This window comes from Dysidea avara, chromosome 5 (assembly GCF_963678975.1).
Source record: "Dysidea avara chromosome 5, odDysAvar1.4, whole genome shotgun sequence".
NCBI lineage: Eukaryota > Metazoa > Porifera > Demospongiae > Dictyoceratida > Dysideidae > Dysidea > Dysidea avara.
Genome location: NC_089276.1, coordinates 28748784 through 28773350, shown reverse-complemented (window position 1 = coordinate 28773350; position 24567 = coordinate 28748784). Strand labels below are relative to the sequence as shown.

Below are 24567 nucleotides of genomic sequence, written 5' to 3'. Positions count from 1 at the left end.
TTCTGGCGCCAAGTAGGGCCTGCGCAATCACGTGACACTGTATTATTTTGATACATTGATTTCTAATGACAACTAGTAGTTAAAAACAGACAAATAATAAAACTTAGTTGTGGAGCATTGCACACTGCATTAGTATAGTGGTATGAGTGGATAATAATAATAATATAATAAGTTTTTAGTGTCTTATCACAACTGATCAGAAATCTGTAAACTCCTTGGCAAATTTCTCTGTTCCAGACACTCTGATTTCTTCTTCATCATAAGTATCATAGTTGCTTGCGTCTCCAGCTCCCTTACACTTGGGAATAAAGGGAACATCAACCTAGATACAATAAAACATTCGAATAATGTTACAGCAAAGAGAAATATAAATATTTGGCACAATTAGGCTTACAGGTGACCTTATTATGCGGTGACATGATAAGATAGGTTTTGAATGTAGCAATGGTTAGTTAGGAGAATAGTGGTAATACCATAGGACTTGTACAGTACCGCTCAAACGCAACGTTATGTCTTGCGAGAGTGTGAGTGATAAAACTAGCTAATTAAAGGGCATGGCATTTGTTTTATTCGCAAGTATTCATCCCAAATGAAATGAATACCATATTTGGTAGTGGCTCGTATAATAGCCGCCCCCAGATAGTAGCTGCCCCACAGCCCAGAATTATTGTCATAAGATCTGCCCTCAGATATGAGCCGTGGCTTGTATCTGAATATACTAATGCAAGTGTTGATAAGACACGTATGAAACAGAAACTGGGCAAAGGACTGAAAGGAGTTGTTTTAAACCAGGAAATAACATTTTTGAGAGAAGTGAATGATAGTATTAAAGGATGATTAAACAAGGTCAGTCACTATGGCGGATCCAGGACAGGGCATTTGGGCCAAATCCCCCCCATGGAAGAGCCATATGTATAGCTACATTTTTTGATAGAAATACTAGACACCTTGAATGTCAGACTAATAAAAATTATATAACTGATGGAAACTGCAATATTACTACCATTTGTTGCAAACTCACTAGAAGCAAATTACAATAGTTGTCAAACTGTCACCCAGTACCGTATAGCCTAAATATTTCGAGGGGGGAAATTTTCACTGATTTTGCAGTTTTGGGGGTTATCAGCAAAAATTTTAGCCTCGAAATATTTAGTCCTCCATATAGTCTAATACATTTTGGGAGTGTTTGCAAATCCGCAAAAATTTTATTTTTAGTAACATTGCTCAACCACTAAATATTTGCCCCTCGAAATATTTAGGCTATACGGTACCTTCATACATACTAAGCACCTCTAACTGTGTTACCGGTGTCAAGACTTTCATAACCTTTTAAAAAGTTTTTAAGACTTCACACAACCATCTGCAAAGGCCCAGAATGACAAAAATCAACCTACAAAGGAGTGATCATTGCTACTTACAAAATACAACAACTAACAAGAGAATCCACTCTCTCCAACCACCTACAACTTAGCTTGTTTGTGCCCCTCCCCTTTCCAGCTCTTGGAACCGCCCCCGAGTCACTGGTGAATGTGTATAAACACCATGAGCTACTTCCACACAAGCCCATAATAGCTGCCCTCGGATAGTAGCCATAGAGTTTTCCTTAGTTATAGTAGCCGTGGCTATTAACTGGTCAAATATGGCACTCACGAACGAAACAGGTGCCACGCCCTCAATTAAAAAAAATCACTTGCACTCTTGCCAAGATGTTGCACTTGAGTGGTATCATATAACATGTCTATCTTGAGAAACGGCTCAGGGCACTATAGAAGATTGTCACCTACCTACATGTAATTGTAAATTGTCACCTACCTACATGTAATTGTAAAATTTCTGAAATCTTTAATTTGTTGATTTGTGTACAGATTGGCTACAGATCTATTATATAATATCGTGTACAATTGTCAAGATTATGAGGTATCCATATTTCATAATGTAACATAACACAACTATCAAAATCTTCACACTTTATAAAAGAAATCAAAACCGGTTACTAAAGTTGACCCTCAAATACCACAATTAGTATCTGTCAAGTGAATATAACGAACACTGTTATTGATAGATATCAGTATGGCTTGTCTTGTACTACCTATGGGGTTAATGGACTGAATAGTACACTTTACATTATTGTGGTGAGTGTCCATCATAACATGCAAGACAAAATGTTACTACCTACTCATATGTTCAACAGACACACAACACATACTCATGGTAACAGTGACACACAAAATACACAAGCACACACTGACATGTGCGCATGTGGTGACACACACCACCGCTCAAATGCAATGCCATCTCACGAGAGTGCGAACAATTAAAACTAATTAAAGGGTGTAGCACCCACTTTGCAAGTATTCATTCCAAATGAAATGGGATGAATTGTCACAGGCAGACTCCATTGGGTTTGCCTTGCAGGGCCCTTACATTATTATACACTATGCTATGCACAAGGAAGAGACCAAGTCTCTGACTCAGTTGGCTATGATCTATCCATCCTCCTGGGAGTGGTCTCACCTTCAGTGGCTATTATATGGTATAGGTTTTCAACGTCTCATGGCTAGGTGAGTTCTCGCATAAATTCAAAGGCTTGTAAATGGGTTATTCAGCGTTCCTTGGCTAGGTGAGAGTGTACCTTTCATGGAGGGTTGGGGCATAGATGATGATCTCCAGACGTGTGTGTGCGTGCGTGCGTGCGTGTGTGTGTGTGTGTGTGTGTGTACGCACACTGGTGTTGCACCGATAATTGGATCGGTTATCAGAAAAACCATATATCAGCTGCATGTTTTGTATATTGGTATTTGATCGACACCACAATAGAAAAGACAGCAGATACAGATAATGTACTATGTAAAAATACATGCTCATGCACTAAACTATGTATAGAGTAGCATTTTACTGTTTTGCAGTGTTGTTACTACTGCTTAAAAGTACTGTCAGCTACTGTTGTAGCACTACCACCACTACAAACAAGCTATAAACAAATTTGCGATAAAATTCACTGAAGGTAGACATGCAGTATTATACTGGATCGGCTATATTTGGAAATATTGGTTATCGGAATACTGGCAAAATGTCATATCAGTACAATTAACACTAGTGTGCACATTACTAGAAATGGTAAAATTCTAAAGGGAGCATGTCCTTCTTGTATGCATACAAAAATGAAGTAGAATCAAGGCTATGTTTTCAATAGGTAATAACCACTTATTGAACATGATAGACACTGCACATGCCACTTATCAGCTTCATTAAAATTAATATCAAGATTAATGATTAATTAGTTTGTGTGCTGCGCATTCCTCCAATACTTGTGGTCTAGACCAATGCTATGGGTCAACTAAATTTCAAAAAAATATTAAAATGTTGCTAAATTACGACGAAACATTTTAAACTGCACCAGCATCATGCGACACAACACTGTCCCTACTATACGTAAGTTGCTGTTCTGAGTAAATAACTATCATAGGATATAGACGTTGATAGGAACCAAGGCGGAAGTATATGACAATAAATGTCATGTAGTGCTTGTAGTATAAACAAGTGTTGCTATTAAAAATGGACCTAACACACATGTATACATTAGCCCAAAGATTAACAATGTAATGTCCATATTCTCTTCTTCAATAGCAACAAATAATCACTGTACACACATGCATGCCTACAACACCACACGTGTGCACACACAGCACAATAATTATGAACATATTTATTGCCTGTCAACAGTCTTCCAAAGCCATTCACCTAGCCAGAGGATGCTGGGTATCAATTATCATTTAGGCAAGGGAATGAACTTCCAGACTTTTAAGAAGCAGGGCCTGGGTTATCAACCTTGCCAATGTCCAGTTATGGGCCTGGTGGTGATATGACTATCCCTGACCATGTGATGCAGGGGCAGTTGGTTGGCCTTGCAAACCGATAAGAGGGGATTACGTCTCTCTCTCTCACATGCACACGCACGCACACACGTACAAACCTTCCTCTGGTAAGTGGCTATCCAGTCAGTAGGGGCAAACCACTTGTGGCTCTTAATATCTTGTACTCCATTCTTGAGATTACCAAAACGTTTTGTGAGATCTACTTGTAGTACATTCCGCAGTAAATCTTTTAGATCTGCAGTGAAGTGGGATGGAAAACGCACCTACCAACAAAACACAGTCATAGCAAACTGTAAGACTAGGACACAACCCATTACTTTTCCTGATACAATCTTTTCATAGATCTGTATTGGTTGGTCGGCAAAGAATGGTGGATAGCCGGCTGCCATTTCATACATAAGGACACCCAAGGACCACCAGTCAACAGATTTGTTGTACCCCTTTAAAACAATACACATCATTTTAGTATTTAGTGTATTGCTCTCACTTACCTTAGACAGGATAATTTCTGGAGCAAGGTACTCAGGCGTCCCACACAATGTCCAGGTACGTCCCTTGATTTTCTTAGCAAATCCAAAATCAGTGATCTACAATCACAACAGATAAATAATATTAAAGAAATATGAAACCAATTTGATCTCAAATACTCACACACCTTAACAAATCCTTCATGATCAATCAAGATGTTTTCTGGTTTCAAGTCCCTACAGTTTGCATATTTAAACAAACTACAAGATAGTTGGAATAATTACTGGACTGACCTGTAAATAATGTCCAAGTTATGCAGGTACTCAAAGGCCAGGATAATCTGAGAAGCATAGAATCTGGAGTGAGACTCGCTAAAGCGACCAATTCTTCGTAAGTGAGAAAACATCTCTCCACCAGCTACATACTCCAATACCATGTAAAGGTTGGAATTGTCCTAAACGACACATAACACTAAACAAACACACAACATAACTCGCGTTTCGCTTGTCAAAAAGAATTTTAAAAAGGTTTTAAATTTCTGTAAGTAACACCAACACTTACAAGATACTATTTATGTTTCCATATGAAACAGCTGCAATGGAACCAAGAAGACATTTAAAATTGTAGCTAATGCATAGAGCAGGCTTTAAAAATTCAACTTAGCATGAATGCTTTGTATAGTTCTGTTTCTAAATACCTTGAAGGCAAACTGCATGTTCACTACAAAAGGAAAATTAATTGAGTGCAGAATCTTCTTCTCGTAAAGGGTATGTTCTGTCTGCTTGAGCTTTACAACCTTAAAAAAAAAAAAATGTCACTGCCAAGTGTAAATCTCCTGTTTATGACAACTCTACCTTGGCTTTATCTAGCACTTTCATGGCCAAGAATTGGTTTGTCTTTTTATGCTGCACTAGGATAACTCTGCCAAATGAACCAGTGCCTAGCGTTCTAATTCTTGTAAAATCATCTAGCTTGGCTGCAACCTGTTGAAAAGAATACAAAACACTTACATTTACAGCACAAATAGTAAAGCACCGGTGCCTCTTCGCCTTTAACCGCTTCATCTTCTTTACCAGCTATTTTAAGAGAAGAAAACGAAGCGGCGACTCCAGTTTGCGGGTCCCTATCCATTTGGCCCTTCTTATCTTTTCGCTTAAAACCTTTCAGAGAGAGCATATTACACCTCCGTTGTAAGACCAAGCTTTTATAAACACTGCAGCAGTCTAACTCAAAAGTTTATCGCAGCTAAGGCGGCCACTTTAAGACACATTTTAACAGGCCAGGTGTGGCAAACGAACCCCGTAAAGCACGGTGACTAAGGACATAAAGGAACGCCTAGAATTATCGCCACACATTTAGCATTTAGCGCCTTTCATATCCCACATAAACAACTTACAGGATCCACTTTGGCCTCCCATTTTCGGTGGAATTCTTCTTTAGCCTGTGCCAAGTACGCCTGCACAACTAGAAAAAAGCATAGCGGATAATTATCACCTCTTAGACATGTAAACTAGCTTATTAAATAAAAGAAGTACAAAGTGATACTATTTATGACAACATTGTACAAGAACCTCCGTCCTTTTTCGACGTTGCCGCGTTGCCCATTTCTGTTCAAGAAGTTTGGGGAGCACGTGATAACTTAATAAATGGTAGGCATTTATTTCAGTAAATTGCCTTGGTGGGAACCGAGGTGGGAACGATGAGTCGAACCCCTATCCAATTCTTGGTGGCACCCAAAGAAGTAAAGAGATTTATTATTGAATGTATGGTAGCTATTGGGACGGAGGCCAAACATGGAGCAGCTCTAGCAGATACGCTGGTAGCGGCAGACGGCAGGGGCCATTACAGCCATGGGTTAAACCGCTTAGGTTAGTAGTAACTAATCTAGCAGCTCGTAAATGGTTGCAAATTGATCCTATTGCTATATAGAAATGTACATCAAAGAAGTAAAGACTAAGGCTTGTGATGGGAATGCTACGCCAACCATTGTCAAAGAGACGCCATCTACAGCCTTCGTTGACGCCAGAAATGGCTTAGGATCGGTGAGTGTGTAATAGCGGATGTGTGTATGAGCCAGATAAGCTATTGGCACGTAAAGTATTGATGCCTTTTAACGTGTTCCAACACTAAAGTGTGTATGTGTGTATAGCGCCACCAACGTTGTTGTTGATTCTAGCCCAATAAAATCGTTTAATACACAAGTCATGGCTACTTTAGTAGTTATCATCATCACTAAGGGTTCTTATTTTACAAACAAACTCACCATCTCCACTTTTTCCTGATGACCGGCCAAAAAGCTTGCTCATCTTTCTATGCCGATCGTTGTGTCCCGGTGAGCTGATGAATGAATTTGATAGAATGTGAAAACACAATTAAAAGAGCTCCTACAAGTTCATAACCATATATACCATGTGTAACCAGAACCTCATACCACTAATATGTTTGTGTAGCTGTGACCTGTGAGTGCTTAGAGGACTTTTCTCTGACCTACATAAATGACATTGAGATGTACGTAATAGTATATATGGATCTTCCGTGTGCAAAAACAGTCAATAATGCTTTATTATCCATGCAGTAGTAGTTAGGGTGTGGCATATTGGAAATGAAAAATGATTGTTGCCATTTGTAATTCTCACATCCACACTTCCTTTGAAATCTTTTACAGCCTTTTTGAGATCTTGTTGAAATCTCACATCTTGAAATCTTTAATCTTGAAAAATTGTTGTAAAATAAAATTACATGTATTTTACGTATACTTTCGTATATTCAGCATTATGCTTACATTGGTCTGGAACTCTTGTAATGTTTCTAGAGATTTCAAAATCTTAAATCTTCACTTGCAAAGGTTTTTGTACATTTCCAGATACTAAGTGTCTTGTGATCTAACTATTCCAGATACCACGATTTTTTTTGCTCTGAAATCTTGAAACCTTGCCATAAAATCTTTGAAATCTTGGGAAAAGTTGAAGATTTGAAATCTCGTGTAAGGTTTTTACGAGTTGCGGACCTCTTGGCTGCACCTAAAATCTGATACTTGCTAATATCTAATGGTTGAAAACAATATTGTTTGAGTACATGGGATAATGGCTATAAGGGAGTCAACCACAGTATAATTACAAATAATAGTTAATTGGGCACAATGTGGAGTCTATGGAATTTATAAACCCAAAGGCCCAGGCTGTATATAGCGCAAGCGAAGTGATGGCGCTATATATATATATCATAGACTCCACTTTATGCGTAGACTCTGATTACACTATCACCTCCATGGCTGTTTCAGTGATAACATCAAGTGGCTGGATCTAGCTTTTGCGATAATACTAGTGCCATGGTAACCATGCATTCTCACATGACACAGTTAAGCGCTCTCATTACATCGCTGTACATTAGCAATGCATACTCAGTAGATTTTGAGCATGTTATATTATGCCTGAAGGCATGGAGTATATGAAATTGCAAAACTAAATAGCAATATATCACATAAAGCGTTGTTTACTTAGCTTTATGAAAATGGAAATTTTTTGGTGAAACTCTTGAGAACTCAGCATTGTCCGATATGTAAATCTCCTTGAGTGGAGGCTGTTGTTGGTCTATTATTTATGTCTTAAGGTACATACACTTTAGTTTGAGATACACACTGTTATCATACAGTATGATAGTACTGTATATTAGGGACATCGAAGGTGTGGGGGCGATCCGTGATATAATAATATAACCCAAAAACCTGCCATGATTTTTCCTCACAAAGACATGACAGTATTGGTTGGGTAAAACCAAGCCCAAAAGTGTCTTCAGATCGACTCAAAATGTTTCCGTCAAGTTGCTACAGAATTTTTAAAAAAATTTAGTCAATGGAATTTTCTATTGCCTACCTGCCTGCCCGCCCGCCCGCCTGCCTGCCTGACGCCTTCAGTCAAGCGTAGCGCAAAACTGGCTACAGCTATAGCCCTAATTCTTTCGCAGAAACGTTTCTAGATTGCTTAAGAAAAAACCTTTGGTATATTGATAAACATACAATGCTTGCGCTATTGTCTTACCTTTTATCCTTCTTTACCATGGCCATCAGTCAAGGTTCTACCGCTAAGTGTTAATAGACTACAGTACGGCTTCCATACCAATATATATTGCATCAAACTATTCGAATACACGTGGTCGCCGGTTGTACCAAAAGCACACGCGTACGTCAGACTTGCTGTTGATATCGATTAGAGAGAGCAACTCACGGTGAACTATATAGCAATGTGTAAGTCAATAAATATAGTTTATTTAGTAACAATGTTAAACCGAGTTGGGTCATCCAGGTCCTGCTTTACAGATTATTCGGGTCTGACCCCACGTGCTAAATTAAATGTGGACATGTTACCACACGTCATAACGTAGCTCTGCTTCTTTCGTGAGCTACGCCCACTTACGTAAATTACTGTCTGTAGACATATGGTAGCCACGCCCATGTAGATATGCATGAATCCACGTTCGTTATTGTCTGTAGGCTTATGTAGAACCACGCCCACTGATCAATTGTTATTGTACAAGTCATAATCTAGTATAATAGTGCTGTGGGTAACTCAGCAGATATTTAGTGGTCATGAGCTTGCAAAAAAATTCACAAACAAGTATAAGAAAAAATATGGAATTTAAAATTAGATTAGGGACAGTGTATAATGCTGCAATAAAAAGCACTGAAACAAGCTGGATCGGAGTAGTACGTAATGTCCAAATACTGTAAAACAATAAGAAGTGAATATCCCTACTGTGCTTTCTTATACTTGTATAGTTAACTCTATGCCTATCTGAATTAAGTGTACACATGTGATCGGCTTTTATATCAATGAATTTATTTGATGACTTTCAGGAATAACAAAGTGATCTGGGACATATACAGTAGGTGTGGTAAGCTCAAAGAAGTTGCGAATTAAAGAGTCTACATATGTAGCTTAAAGTTAACAGAGTGTATCATACAGTATGGTAGTACTGTGTATTAGGGATCATGCAGTTTTGGGCTTTCTTGCCCAAAAATATCACCCTAAAACCAGCCTCAAATTTCCTTCATAACAGCTCAGCAGTATTGGCTACGCATAGCCAAGCCCAAAATGCCTTCAGAGTGATCCCAAACAAATTTCTATAGAATTTTAAAAATTTCCTATGTAACTGAGTATTCTACTGACTAACTAACTAACTATTAACTGATTAACTGATACCTTCAGCCAAGCATAACTCGACAATGGATAAGGCTACAGGCTTGATTTTTTCACTGTTCGACGTTGCTTCGTCCCAAGACGTGCCTTTTTGCTAACCGCAGTACTTACAATGCATATATCATGGACTTACCTTTGTCCTCCTTTGTGTTCCAGTTCTTTTCTCTGACAACGCAAGGTATCAATTTGCAATAGCGCAATACGGCTTCCCTCTGGCTGTGTCATGCTTTTCACCTGCATTTTCCGTAGCGACTGGATTCATTGCAGAGAAATTTCTTGTATTTTTCTTCGTTTGTAATGCTGTGTAACGAGTGGAGCATAGCTACAAACAAAGCGTAGATAGCCACCTCACTTTTCAGTGCGTAGTTGATTATTGGGGTACGCATTCAGATGCAATATTATTTTATGGAATACGTCATTCTTTTAAATGTGTGGTACAGGTGTACATGTGGATTCAGTAGTCATAATTGTGTTTTATAAAAAATAAACAAGTAGAAGGCAAAATTAGGAATTTTAAGCTGGATTAGGGATCAAAGAACAGAAAAGCAGGGAAGCAAGGGGACAGCTAAAAAGTGGTGAAACAAGGGAGGTTACCTATACCTGCAGATATACTAGTGGACATGTACACAGTAATAATAAGAATGGAGTTGAAGAATTATGTATCTATGCACAGTTCCTTAGTGACAAATCAAAAATATACTCTATAGGAGTGTTATAATTAGTGATCCTATATTGCAAGATGCCTGTGTTTTGTTTTTTTCCGCTTAAACAGGATGTTTGTCGTTGCGCTTTAATCATCCTCCACACATGGAGGGTCATAGGGTATTTAGTGTATATTGCTGGTAAACATTGTACTTTAATCACCAAAATGTGAACTTTTTTTGTCACATAGTATATGTGTATCTCGGTCTTTATCCACCACTTAGTGTAGCTAATGCAAATTCTCTCCCAATATTGGAGTGTATTGTCCTGCGTGTTCCTAGGGCTCTGCGATATACATGTACCTACGCCGAGTTATTAACAAATCTACAATACTATATATGTACGTACTATACTGAGGCCCAATACCAAACCATGTAACCGAAATATCAAAAATACCGAATATAAGTATTGTAGTAGTTAATAGTAAAATACAAGGTTGTGGCATCAAAACACTGTTTTTTTTTTACAGGTAGCTGAGTGTTTGACTTACTAAATACCACTCCTATTCAACAATTGTACAGTAGGGTAAATTTATATTTAACAATACTAGGGGTATTATTTTAAAAATACGTCTATACCGATAAAGGTTTTTGGCAATACCGCAGGACTCTACTTGCTCCTGCCATTGCTGCAGTAACAAGAAGTTATGCATCCTGTGTTATCCTGTGTTATCCTGTGTTATCCTGTGTTATAGATATTTGCAAAATTTTTGCAAGGATTATTATGACCACGTACTGTAGTATACAAATTTTCAAAGGACAGAATTTTCATGGATTTCACGGTTGCTTGGCTGTCCAGGAGTTTTCATCCTCGAAAATTGACATTTATCAGGGTTAGCTCTATGCTGTCTAATAGGTAACGTCAGTGAAATACGAGTGATCTTCAAAAATAAACCCACAAAAATACTGAAATTTGCTGATCCACGAGAATTTTACATACTTCAAAATTTTGTATATACGTACATATTATGGTAATGGTCCTAAAGCAAATATAGTAAAATGAGACATCAATAATGCAAAGCCTGATTGCTCTACTTGGGTGTAAAGGAACATGATTTTGAGCACCATTCATAATTTTTACAATAATTATGTTTGTAACTATAATGTTCTAAAAGGCCTCAACAGTACTGTAGATATAGTACTTGTATAAAAGCCACATTTATAAACTCCGATCTCAATTATAAACCCGAAGGGGACATTAAGTAAATAAGTGACTGGTGTCATATAGGCTCAGGCCATTAATATAGTCTACTGTTAGTGTACCAGATTGTGTGTACCACATTGTGTACATGATACCGTAAGGTGACAAATCTTTAGTAGCAGTGGATGTGAGGGTTGTTGTCTTGCTGATAGCCTTGTTGCTAAGTGTGCTATAAATATAAAGCGTGTGCTTCATAAAATGTATAATGTCTCAGGAAAGCAGTTATCACTTTCACAAAATTGTACCAGGTAATAGTCAGTCCTGCAGGTTAACATGCAGTCACTTTGCAGATTTTAGTTTGTAGTGAAGCTGTTACCCGAGTAATCAGTCTCCATAGCTGTCGGTTAAACTTTGCTGAATCAAACAAAGAATGTTTAACTTCCAAGTACGTGTGTCAAGCTGATGCTTTCTTCCAGTAGAAAAGAACTGTATGAGTGAGTCTACAGTGTGATGGATAATGTATTGACCCCCTGCTGAAGACCACTCTCGAGCTCATGCCTTAATAAGCATGTACGCAAGTTTAATGTACTCTTTTAGAGGGTGGGGGAATGTAAAAGCATAATATTGTGCATACCAAAGGCTCATGTGACATCGACAAGTGGTACGTGTACTTAGGCTATAGTTTGAATACGTTGAGCAAAAACATTTAATAACTCATGGATGCAATTACACATGATCTTGAAATTTGGCTCATTTGTAGCACTACTTGACCCGCTAAAAATATTTCAAAATATTTTTGTTGGAATGCCTGACACAATAATTACGGTCAATCTAAATTTTCACCACACATTTCCTTTGGGCAAACCATACAGACTAGGGTCTGCACTAGTTCTTCAGACCTGCATGCAGTACTGGTTGATACGTGTGCAAGTAATACAGTATATGTACGTGCCATTGCTAGCTGGACAGCTTCTTGTATAACTCTGTTTAAAATGCTTAATTTTTGTGTAATTTGATTTACTATACAGGTTGCAATATAGCCCAACATTCCTGAACACTAACTGTACATGTGGTACTGATATGCACATGATGACATGGGCTTTGCTAACTGTTGATATCATCTCATTTCCTTACCACACCAACACCATTGTCTCTGGTATATATGTATGTATTAGATACTTGTGGAGTAGTCTTACAAATGGCCGGATATATTGAGTCATTGCTACAACAACCCTTGTACATGTTGCTCTCCCATTCTGTGTGCTTTGTGTCACTCTCTTTGTGTCTTGATTCATCTCAAAGGGTTTCACTTTAGCTTGTGCTGTAACTTTGAGCTATCGTATATGTGTACACTGGACTTGCACATTTGTGACCAAGCCGCAGAATTCTATTTTGCTATAAACTAGGTTAAAAGTATGCATAAGAAAATTTATGTACGTTTTAATTGTTTCGGTACACACTGAAACAAAGTTCAAATCAATAAGACCTATACACCACCAAATTCATCTGTTCATAGAGAGTAAGACAATCTTTATTTTGTGGTCATACAGTGAAAGGGACATGGGTTATAGGCGTTTATGTACGATGTAAAGTTTATCATTGTCACTGAGAGAATGGCCTTTTTCATTGTCCACACGGGGAAGGCACTATACCTTAAAGGATTTTCCGGTTCATACAGTAATGAACAGATCGAGCCAACTTTGTAGCTTGTTTCCGTCATGAGTTATGATCGATTGAATAAGTGCAGGTCTGTGTTTTGTTTGTCATATTGTCGCTGTGCAAGTCAAATTTACTGCTATTCCAAATGTCTAACGCTATAACTCCAAGACCGTCAATCATAAATTGCTGAAACTTTGCTTGTCCACTCCTTTGTTACTATAGACAAGTACACAAAAAATGGAATTTTCAACTAGAGTAGGGACCATAGCACATCGATAAAAAGTACTGAAACAAGCTGGAGTAGTGCACGATATTAAATCACAGTGAAACAATAAGAAGTGTTATGGCACAGTAGGGATATAACACTTCTCATTGTTTTACTGTGATTTAATATCATGCATTACTCCAGCTTGTTTCAGTACTTTTTATCGATGTACCATGGTCCCTACTCTAGTTGAAAATTTGTACTTGTTTGTTATGTTCTTTTTTTTTGTAATATAAAATTGTTGTGACTGGTGAACCCACATCAAAAGAAAGAAATGGTGTCGCGTGCCCCAGCTATCAATTGTTGTCTGAAAAGTGAAGTATCCATTATGCTTTGTTGTCAGCTATGTTAACCTGTTACAAGTAGTATGAATCAAAACCTGTTCAAAAAGCACCTCTGCAATCACAGTAGCGACTATGAAAAATACAGACGATTTCCAGTACGAAGGGAAGCCGTCATGCTCTATCGCCAAATTGACATCTTTCACTGTCAGCAAAGATAAATGGGACACAAAGGAGGACACTGGTAAGTCCATGAAGAATGCATTGTACATACTGCGGTATGTCAAAAGGTACGTGTCTGGCTGTAGCTGTTATCGAGTTATGCTTGTCTGAAGGCATCAGTCAGTCAATCAGTCAGTCAGATACACAGTCAGTCAGATACTAGAAAATTTTGTTTAATAATTCTTTTAGCAACTTGTTGAAAGTGTTTCAGGTTGATCTGAAAGCTTGTTTGGGCTTAGTTTTACCTGTTTGGGGTTGCTCGGTTCGCCTTTCGCCTTTTCGTTTCACAAGGAATCAATCCGTGACCTTTTCAACTGTAGAAAAACAATCTCAGTGTCTCTCATCACCGCTACCAGAAATCATTCATGGCATTTCCAGTGCATACCTGGCTTGAAATTTAATAGGAAATATACGTTTAATGACGAAAGTGCATTAAACACCCTGAGCTCTAGCTTGGGGTGTGAAAACGAGTTTACGTATTAATTCTGGACCAGACCTTTTTTCGAGCAGGTGCTTATAATTATAATCGATAAGCACCATGCCGAGAAAAAGAGGTTTGGCCACGTGAGACTACTTTTGTACATGTATATGAGCCCATAGGTAAATGAATGTCTGTAATTGTCTGTATTAAAAAAGTTAATATAGATTGCACAAACTTGTCCTTCACTCACAAAGGTTGTATACAGGCTTGGAAGAGTGGATTTCTGAATATTTCTAATTAATGATGCATTTCTCTGTTGCAAGCAGCTGTCAACAGTGTTAAGGTGCAAAAAGTACATAAAGGGTCTAAATAAGTTAACCCTCAGGCCCTATAGTAGCGCCTTTGCTTCGCTCAGGCGCCACGACACAGGACCATGAGATTACTAAATTACTTAGACCCCTGTGGTCTGAAGTCTAACTATTACTTAAAACAAACTAGTAGAAACAATTTTTAGAAGTACAGATTAATTGTCCACTAGTATATCTTCAGGTGTAAGCGACCTCTCTTGTTTCCGTACTTTTTTTGGCTATAATCTCTGAAAATTCCTAATATATACCACTTTAGCGTGGGCGTTCAAAGGTGCCACTCGGTGTTTAACTCTCATATTGCCCGGGAAATATCATAGGAAAGTGGTTTACCAATGATTTTGATACCCAGCCAGCTCAAAGAAACGATGCGCTTTGACTCGTTATATTGAGCGACATAGAGCTTTGTATTGTGGGACTCATTTTTGTAGTGGTTGCTAAGCTGAGTATATTTGTTAAGATAGACTAGTTGGTGGTTACTAAAGGATAATGAAGGCACAAAATAATTGTTTGGGCGATCCTGGATGCGTATTTCTACCCACAGCATACCAGCCTTTGAACAAACCATGGAACAGCAAAGCTACTACTGCTACGTTGAAATAGGTTAGTAACTTACAGTCCTAAGTACTTAACTTAATATAATAATTTGCTTACTGTCCCAATAAGTTGGCTTAACTTAGTACAAAAGTGACAACAATATAAACTCCATCCCACAATCGCAAGTTTTCTAACATTGCGTGTTGAAGCATGGTAACGTATTAATGATGTTTTAACGTATGGATAACGTTCTGATGGCTATTGGCCCACGCTATTAAGACCACGATCGATCTTCAGATGCTACTGTATAAAAGAAACGGGATGAGTTCTCGTTAGTTCTTTCACCTATTAGGTAAGTGGGCCCCAAATGATATATATCACTTATGCCACGACTGCTTGGGATTTGCTGATATATATATATACACCCGCAGCCCTCGGGCTTGGGCTTTGGGTGTATATATCAGCAAATCCCTTGTAGCCATGGTATAACTCTTATATAAACATGTTTAGAGGCATTTATAGGAAGTTGACAAATAAAAGTTAGCAAATTTACTGCAACTTATTCATCTACTTTTTCTTTTGTCAAAACTTACCTGTTGTATGATCAAACTTATCACCAAATTTAACATTTCTGATGGGGTGTGCTCCGGATCCCCACAGGGGGCTCATGCCTGTGAGCCCCCCTTCCCAATCCAAGATAGATCTGTTCTTGTGATCGTGCAAGGTTTCTTTTCATACAGTACTTCTTCAGTAAGTGCTTTGGGCCCATTACATACATGTATGTATATTAGGCCTTGCAAAAATTCTATATTACAGTCATGGTGGAGCTATATACTGTACTTCCTCATCTTGACTCAAGTAATTCTCCATGTCAGTATTTATAGTCTTACCTTTAATGAATGATTATGGGTTTCAGTTTGTAGTGAATCCTTATTAACGAATGTTTATATGGTTTTATTATACTTTAATTAAGTGACCTAACTTGTAGTACAAGGTATTGGATATTCTTTATGTCACACTCAGTAGCTAAATACTGTGCCCTGTGGCTATTTGTTTGTGCAGAGATGATAATGCTAAGACTTACGGTACCGCTCAAACGTAATGTTGCATGGCGAGTGATTAAAAAACTTGCTAATTAAAGGGCGTGGCACCCGTTTCCTTCGTAAGTATTCATTCCGTTTTCTTGTAATCAAGCGGTGCGAGCGAGTGCAACGTTACATTTGAGTAGTACCATATGTGCTACAATTAGAAAGTAAGCATTGGAGTGTTTACAGTGGGTTACACATGAATACATTTACATGTAGATGTTATTGTAAAGTAGCGTGTATATTCTGCAACACAATAGGACTGTGTGTGGACAGTATGCACATATACACACAGACACACGGTTTTTTTCCATACCAATTGGAAACCAGGCGTGAGCCCACAGTTGGTCGTGGGCACGTACCTGCATGGTTTAATTTAGTGGAATTTGTACTGACTTACTAACTGGCTTATCAAGGCGTCTATTGAGATATTCACGGAACGTATTGCTGCACTTCCAGAATTGTTGTTGATGTTTCTCTCAAGGATTTCAAATACTCTGGATGGTACTACAGTGATATCAACCAGAAGATATTCAAGAGACCTTCTACTGCTACTGCTCAAAAAGAAACTTATGACACAGAAAACTCTATTGCTGAAGGTGATGTTGACTTTGCAGCTGCTATTGGGAGTGCTGTCAAACCTACTAATACATGTGTCGCATACGATAAAGATGGAGATGTTCACCTCAGTGATGAAGGTGCACTAAATTCTACAACTGCACCAACTATTGTTGAAGACTCAGATGTTTCCAATTCTGACGAACAGACTGAAAACTGGGTTTGTCTTGACAGAGTTACCATGAATTTAAATGATAAAGCCATTTTACTTGGTGGCTATTGTTTAACAGACAAACACATATCATTTGCACAGTCACTTTTGAAGAAACAGTTCCCACTATTATTGGGCTCAAATCAACTCTGCGACATGGTAAGGTTTTACCTTCAAATAGGCTATAAATTTTACTGGTTCGTGGTAACCACTGGAGATTGTTGTAAACAATGCAGTGGTCTGATGACAGTGTGAAAGTCTGTGATTCAGCTTTCCATAGCCATCCTAAGGTAGTTCTTTTGTCAATAATAAAAGCTTTAGTTACAGATGAGAAGAAACTAAAAGTATCAATCGTGGACACAGAAATGTAGCCAACACTTAATGACTGTGGTATATTTGATATTGCAATGGATGAGCCATGCTTTAGTAATTACCAACACTCAGTGATGCACAACCACCTGTCACAATGCTTTGAAGATAAACTTCTGGTTCCCTTCAGCTCCTCACCATCAATGAAGAACAAAGCAGAAAGGACTGTCTAACCTTCAATGTAGAGTTTTGGACACTATTAGTCACTAGTGAATCATGTTGTGAATATAATCACATGGAGCTAATGAAATGACTGTGTAATACAAATGTAAATTTATTCATAGTACAGTGTCAAAATCAACTGAAGTTCATACTAACAATAATCAATGCACACATAATTATCACAGTATACTGTATCAGAAGACCTTGATATCTGCAAAGCATGGGTTATTCCAGCATGCCTAAATCCATTAATGGCAAGTTGAGGCCTGCTATATATTTCTGCGATTAAAGACATCAGCCAGCTTGCATTCAATGGCTTTTATTGCACTCATCAATCCATACATCTATTTAATGCTGTTTACAGGTACCCCACTGTCAAGCTGTCTTTGCATATCTTGTGCATACCAAATCTTAAACCACTTTTTAATGGCATCTTTAAGTGTTTTATTTATGGCCAGGTCAATTGGCTGTAGCTTGTCGGTACAATTAGCTGGAACTACCACCATTCGAATATTATTGGTACGTAGCAAATCCTTAAATTTAGTTGTTTGCTGTCCTTTAAATACATCAAATATTGCCAAGGCAGGCTGGGGTTGTGGTAGCTTCAGTGCATCTCGTTTTGATTTAAGAAAAGGAATCACGATTTTATTCAAATATTGAATCATTGACACTTCATTTGACCAGTGGTTTGAAGTGTGCGACACATCCTAACCCTCAGGAAATTCAACCGCTGGGTGACATCTACTGGTTTTGCCCTCGTACAAAATCTGTGGGTTCATAAGGCATCCTGTCAAAGTAGCAGCCAAAACAACAGTTATTTGTCATTTATCGTCTGATCCCTTGATAACTACATTCTTGCTACCCTGCTTCTCCATCGTCCAGTCATCAACTGGCACCAAATGGTGTTAGTTGCATACGATGCACATCTTCCCCTACATTTCTCCGCATTATTGATCACCAAGCTTGATTTTTCTTATTTGCGGATTCAATATAGTCAACAGTCAAGTGTTCATTGGCCTATAATTTAGATGGCAACCCGTCATTATTTTCTGTCTTCTTGAAGTACTTCAAAAGAGCCATGAGTTTAGATACGTGTGCTTTAGAGCAAATGTAATACCTAACATCACTTATTGTTATGAATTGGTCAGCTATTTGGTAGATTTAAATTTGATGATTCCAGTGAAAATTCACCAACTGCCAAGTTTAATTCCCAGTCAAATATTCTGCTTTTACGGTATACCAATTATGTCAGCCGACATGCTTTAATAAGCTGGTAAATGTATTGAGCATAATGCCGGAGTACAACCAAGGAGCAGAAGAGATCAAGATATAGTACTCTAATAGAGCAGTTGCACATACAGTAGTACTGTAAATATCAATGCAAGCAGATGTATGATTGTACGTAGCTATGTGAAGAAACTTTATTAACCATAACATTTTGCACAGATAAACTTTTGCAGTGTTACTGTACCGTGGCCTATAGTTTGTGTTTCTAGTACACATGTGGCCGTTCGCCGTATTGGACAAGGTGGCCATATTAAATTAATAAGAATAATGCATCTGTGTTTGTTGGGTGGTCTTATGAACAAGGTAGCTAGATATGAGAGAATTTCTACATGTTTTTGTTCTTAAATTTAAAAGTTTGTTAATTGACTGGATGCATTCTTGGATGCCAGCTACGTGTACCTACAGGGTACATGTGTGTACTTTAACCATATTATATGTTTAAGATGTGCATATGATGTATGTAGTCTTGAGAAGGGTTATTGAAGGGTCATTGTATTCATCGAGGCTACTACTTGAACCATTAGCCTACACTGTATACCTTAATTTTACTCGAAAGGTGTCCAAGCCTCAAGTGATGTAATGATGGTTAATGGGAAAGCATCTCTTTAAGGGATGGAGAAATATGGCAGCAATCACTATCATAATTATGTGACTGCTGAGAGGCAACTAAGATGCTATTGCTTCAAGGGTGGGACAAGCCTTGCTATTTTTTGAAGTAGGCATGGTGTTTCTATGTAAATATCATTCCCATAAGCTCGATGAGTAAAAGCTCTTGTTGGAAAGCTTTGTGTCTAATGGTAAATGTATGTAGATTTTAACATGTTATCCGCTGCATGTGGGTACAACTTTCAGTACATTGTGAGACGTATACTACATACAACAGTGTACATGGCATATAAACTAGACAGATGCTAAGAGGGGCGAGCCTGAGCAAATATTTGAGAAGGTATAATGTGTGATTATCATCATGAAGTTCATTATATCAAAGGGGGGAAATTGATGGTTGGTAGCAAATGACTTGTTATCAGGCAAGGGCTCATTTCATCTTCTTTGGCGATACCTTTCTCTTCTTTGTAGTAATAAACTATTGTGCTATTCCAGTGTCATCTCAGCTCTTCTCTGTCTGTGGTATTCTTTTAGTCTGGCTCTTCTTGCTTGTTTCTGTTGTAAAGTTTCTTTATCACATTTTGTCTCTACGTCTTTGTCTACATCTGTCATCTTGACTTTCAAACGAGCGTTCCTTCCATTCCCTTCTGTCCTCGTTCATCCAGGGGATGGTCTATAGCATTTGGATCATCAGTAATCTACAGCGTATATTCATCATGTGCGAACCATATTTGCAGCATCAGTAATCTACAGCATATATTCATCGTGTGATGGCATCAACCATATTTGGAGCATCAGTAATCTACATCATGTATTCATTGTGTGATGGTTGATAGCGCAAACCATATTTGGAGCATCAGTATCTACAGCGTATATTCGTTTGGAGCATCAGTAATCTACAGCATATATTCATCGTGTGATGGTCGATAGCGCAAACCATATTTGGAGCATCAGTAATCTACAGTGTATATTCATCATTTGGAGCATCAGTAATCTACAGCATATATTCATCATGTGATGGTCAATAGCGCAAACCATATTTGGAGCATCAGTAATCTATAGCATATATTCATCTTGTAATGGTTGATAACGTGAACCATAGATGGAAGTTAAGCCGTGTTTCATTACGTAAATTTTTGGAAACGCGACGCTCGTACCACAGTCAAATGACTACCGATCTGTGTAGAGCTCGCCAGGCTCACCCCAATAAATGCTTTACTCAAGCAATGGTTCACCACCTTGTTATTAGGTTATGGGTTTTAGTTTGTAGTGAATCCTTATTAATAAACTCTCATGTAACATGTATATGGATTTCCTTGTTCAGTTTTTTAACGTTAACACTCAATCACTTGATTACGTACCTACGTATGTACTTATAAATGAACTCAATTTGTATATGTACATTGCAGTACTGCATGCAGTTTGTATTGTAGTATCAACCTGGCTTTTGCAAAAGGCTAGTAACTAAATCTTCAACACTGTTTACATACATACTGTATGTATGTATGTACATACGAACGTGCATACATACAAACCACAAGTTAGTTATTGTTTTCTGTAAAGCACCACAATTATATGACATGCACTTCTTGTACCTGTACAATACGTACAGCTGTATCATGCCTTCTGTAACTTTGTGATATGTTTTACTTGTGCTATAGGTGGCAGGGATATTTTGTATGCAGCTGGCAATTGAGAAGGCCAAGAATACAGGAATAGCCTGGGTGACTTGCGCACGTATGGTCTTGTCATTTGCTGTATATGTGTCATCATGCATGATAACTGATTATCAGACTCCAACCATTATGGGATAGCTGGTTTCTATAGTCAAATGGCCACCAGGAGTGGATTAGTGGGGATGTCAATGACTAATACATCACCCTTAATGATGCCCACCAGAGGGAAAAAAGTGAGTTGATTTATTGGAAGTTAAATTACGTGGCTATGCACAGTACACATTGTACTCCACAGGAAGTGTTGGGTACTAATCCGATAGCATTTGGTGCTCCTGGTATGGATGGTGATGATTTTATGTTGGACATGGCAACCACTGCTGTGGCTGTTGGCAAGGTGTGTTACCATAGTAACTACATGTTAACAATGAAGCAATCAGAGCTTCAATTCAGGCACTTATTTAAATAATCATAACTTAGCACACAACTACACAATCATGTGCATTCTCGTAAACAAGTAAATCTATATTGTAGGTCGCCAAGCTAAAGCCAAGAGAGTATGCTCCAACTCTAAAGAACATGTAACTAAATTAAGAGCAAATGGAGTACAAAAATTAACTACTAAAAATAGCTATGTGGTAATGTATACATGATGAGTTCACATGTTTGTGGGGCTACATGATGGCTTCTGTGTATGTTGCTATAAATTTATTACTGGGTAAGCATCCTATGACCAGGGATTTAGTTGTGTGAGAACATGATAATAGTAAACCTACTTGTTTCCTTCATTGTAATGCATGCTTTCAAATTTTATACTGTAGTTTGCATTTATTAAATGAGTTCTGTGAAATACAGGGCTTGTGCAAACATGTGAATTCTTGCAGATCCAGTCTCTTCTCACAGTACGCAAGTCTTAAGTTGTGTTCACCTTATCCACAGGTAGAGGTGAATCATCGTAAACAAATACCAATACCTACAGGGTGGGCAGTGGATAAGGATGGAAAGGTGAGCATTAAACAGAACTACTTTCCTATCTTATTCGCTACATATAGGATACTAATAGCACATCAGAGTACAATGATGGTGGGAAATTACTACCCTTGGGAGGAAGAGAGGAGACATGTGAGTAGTGAGCCCCACCACTGTTCACTGCAGTGTATCAACCACACACCCTTAGCTGGCTACAAAGGATATGGACTGGCTACAATGGTGGATGTTTTGTGTGGTGTGATGAGTGGGGGACCTTATGGTGAGCGGATCAGGAAATGGACCGGTGACCCTTCAGAGGCTGACCTGGTATGGACATGGGCTCAATTGTTTATACCATAGTACCTATCATAATTATTAGAGAGGTGCTCTTTTTTGAAGAGTTGTGTGTTATAAAATTTGGCGATTTTTTATAATCATGAGCAAGGCCTGATTATGTTTCTTTAAAGAGTTCTGTCGTATATGCAGTAATTTCCATATTAGGGTCATATGTTTATGGCACTTGATCCATCAGTGTTCATCAACGACTTCCCCACTAGAATGAGTGGACTAATGTCTGATCTGAGAAACCAACAACCTGTGAGTGTGCTGTATTGGGATAGTTGCTAGCTATAGGACTTCAGTTGACTATGTGATTATGCAATTGTCTAGTTCATGGTTATATGCTTTGTTTTATATCTAGGCGGAATCTGACAAACCAGTTTTGGTGGCTGGTGATCCAGAGAGGATGCAGGAGAAACTGGTTGAACAGGATGGTGGTATCACCTACCACGTTAGCATCATCAATGCTATGGTATGTGAAATAGTACAACGCAGCTCTTATCACAACTACCACCATTACAGGATCAAGTAGCTGATAGCCTTAGTGTACAAAAGATGGAAAGGACATCTAAACATAGCTAGATTTATCTGTCACGATAAAAATAAATCTAATTCCCCCCACTTTTTCCCAATTGCACACTGTACACCAGCTACACGTAGTAAATTATTTTACTTTGCATCACCAGCATGTCACGTGTAAATTGCAACTACTAATTTATAGTCAGTTCCATATCATTACAAAGATGCTATCTTCCATAGTGCCCGTGCATGCATGCATGCATGGTCTCTGGCCTGCCATTCTGGGACACTGTATTAAGTGAAACTGGCACACTGTAAAGGATTATATGAGACTTTCATTTAGAAATTTAAAAGTTTCAACATCCCAGTCAGCTGTTATGGCTCATGTATTGTTTTACTGCAGGATTGGGGTCAGCTAACACTATTTTAGTTTCCAATAGCACTTCAAATAATGTATTTAGTATAATTGTTGTAGCTATTGTACCAGGTGTGAGTTCACATCGTATGAAAAAACACTTGTACTTGTGTGCATGTTGGCTGTTTAACAAATGTTTAGAACATGAATTTGGGGTTTATACCAAAGAAGAGTTTCAAAAAGCAACAAGTTATATTAGCTGAATGTTTTGATGATACAAAATGAACAAATTTATGTATGAAATATAATAATGTGATCTGTGAAAAGTGGTCTTATAGTCTTTCCAATTACATGTGTATGTACTCACCTGCGTAATCCAGAATCCTCTCTAATCTGACCATAATGTCATTTACCAACACAACACTTTCATATAGAAAACAATCTCTGTAATCTGACACCTCTATACTCCATAATCCAACACAAAATTTGACTCCCTAGACTTGGAGATAGCTATGTTTTCAACCTTTGTAATCCAACAGATTAATGCTGCATCAAAAGCAATCACAGAAACGATTTTTAAGCAACCAAATTATTTAATTTGTAACGGTAATAGAAAAAAGCTGTATTACTTGCAAATTCTAAAATTAATTCATGCTAAAACATTGTGTGATCCGTTTTACCTGTAATTTACTGTATAATCTGACATAATTCTAGATATTGTACAATGTCGGACTACAGAGATGACTTGATAATCCAACAGCCTTCTTACTCGCAAAATTTATGGCTCCCGTTGAGCATTAGATTAGAGAGGTTTGACTGTGCATGGTACCACCTCACACTATACCACCTGTTGTAATATTAAAGTGATAGGTTAAAAGCAAGAGGAGTTAAGAGTTAAACTATAGGGATTTTGGAAAGGCTGTAAAACCTATTTTCACTGAAGCTATACATTGTTTGAGCCATGCAAGGTATAATATACTCTGGAATTTCATGATCTTATCATCAGATAGAAGGATTATTTTGCTACAGCGGTGTAACCCTCATGCAATAACCATAGATCCTTTATACCTGTATAGCTATGCATGCAAGTATATAGCTTTGCATCACCCACAGTGACCCACCACATCCATTTTATTTAGTGTCTTAGCCAGCTCCCATAGAACCTTGGCCCAAGTCTAGAAATTTATTCCTTTCCTTGATGAACTCTTAAATTCAATGTCACTGCAATGATGTTCACTATAAATGTACAGTAATGACCACTATTTACTATAGTATTCACTATTGTGTTGCTTTTATGCACCCAT

The 24567-nt window shown here is 38.0% G+C and overlaps 2 protein-coding genes across 3 annotated transcripts; one reads left to right on the top strand and one right to left on the bottom strand.

The window, feature by feature from the left end:
• Nucleotides 1-42: 42 nt before the first annotated feature.
• Nucleotides 43-6761, bottom strand: LOC136254943 (cAMP-dependent protein kinase catalytic subunit beta-like). 2 transcript variants are annotated; one of them, XM_066047661.1, is made up of 10 exons: nucleotides 6607-6761; nucleotides 5740-5807; nucleotides 5198-5326; nucleotides 5041-5139; nucleotides 4637-4797; nucleotides 4531-4579; nucleotides 4367-4462; nucleotides 4193-4315; nucleotides 3974-4138; nucleotides 43-322 (listed from the first exon to the last, which is right to left on the bottom strand). In XM_066047661.1, the coding sequence occupies exons 1-10, from the start codon at nucleotides 6647-6649 to the stop codon at nucleotides 197-199; spliced, it is 1059 nt and encodes a 352-aa protein (XP_065903733.1). In that variant the 5' UTR covers nucleotides 6650-6761; the 3' UTR covers nucleotides 43-196. The 2 variants fall into 2 exon arrangements, with proteins under 2 accessions (XP_065903733.1, XP_065903734.1); XM_066047662.1 differs by lacking the exon at nucleotides 6607-6761 and adding an exon at nucleotides 5915-6007.
• On the top strand, nucleotides 5970-23090 carry LOC136254942 (uncharacterized oxidoreductase YjmC-like). The gene is made up of 11 exons (XM_066047660.1): nucleotides 5970-6211; nucleotides 6273-6385; nucleotides 21070-21145; nucleotides 21202-21317; nucleotides 21380-21478; nucleotides 22021-22086; nucleotides 22134-22203; nucleotides 22259-22377; nucleotides 22552-22647; nucleotides 22751-22861; nucleotides 22912-23090. The coding sequence occupies exons 1-11, from the start codon at nucleotides 6043-6045 to the stop codon at nucleotides 22969-22971; spliced, it is 1095 nt and encodes a 364-aa protein (XP_065903732.1). The 5' UTR covers nucleotides 5970-6042; the 3' UTR covers nucleotides 22972-23090.
• Nucleotides 23091-24567: the final 1477 nt, after the last annotated feature.

Excerpts from the sequence above, each read along its gene's own strand:
- LOC136254942 (XM_066047660.1), top strand. The coding sequence starts at position 6,043 with ATGAGTCGAACCCCTATCCAATTCTTGGTGGCACCCAAAGAAGTAAAG. Across the intron at positions 22,087-22,133 it reads CAGTGGATAAGGATGGAAAG|GATACTAATAGCACATCAGA; the intron begins GTGAGCATTAAA and ends CGCTACATATAG. Across the intron at positions 22,204-22,258 it reads GGGAGGAAGAGAGGAGACAT|CTGGCTACAAAGGATATGGA; the intron begins GTGAGTAGTGAG and ends ACACACCCTTAG.
- LOC136254943 (XM_066047661.1), bottom strand. The coding sequence starts at position 6,649 with ATGAGCAAGCTTTTTGGCCGGTCATCAGGAAAAAGTGGAGATG. Across the intron at positions 5,808-6,606 it reads ATCAGGAAAAAGTGGAGATG|TTGTGCAGGCGTACTTGGCA; the intron begins GTGAGTTTGTTT and ends GCTTTTTTCTAG. Across the intron at positions 4,580-4,636 it reads AACTTGGACATTATTTACAG|GGACTTGAAACCAGAAAACA; the intron begins GTCAGTCCAGTA and ends TGCAAACTGTAG.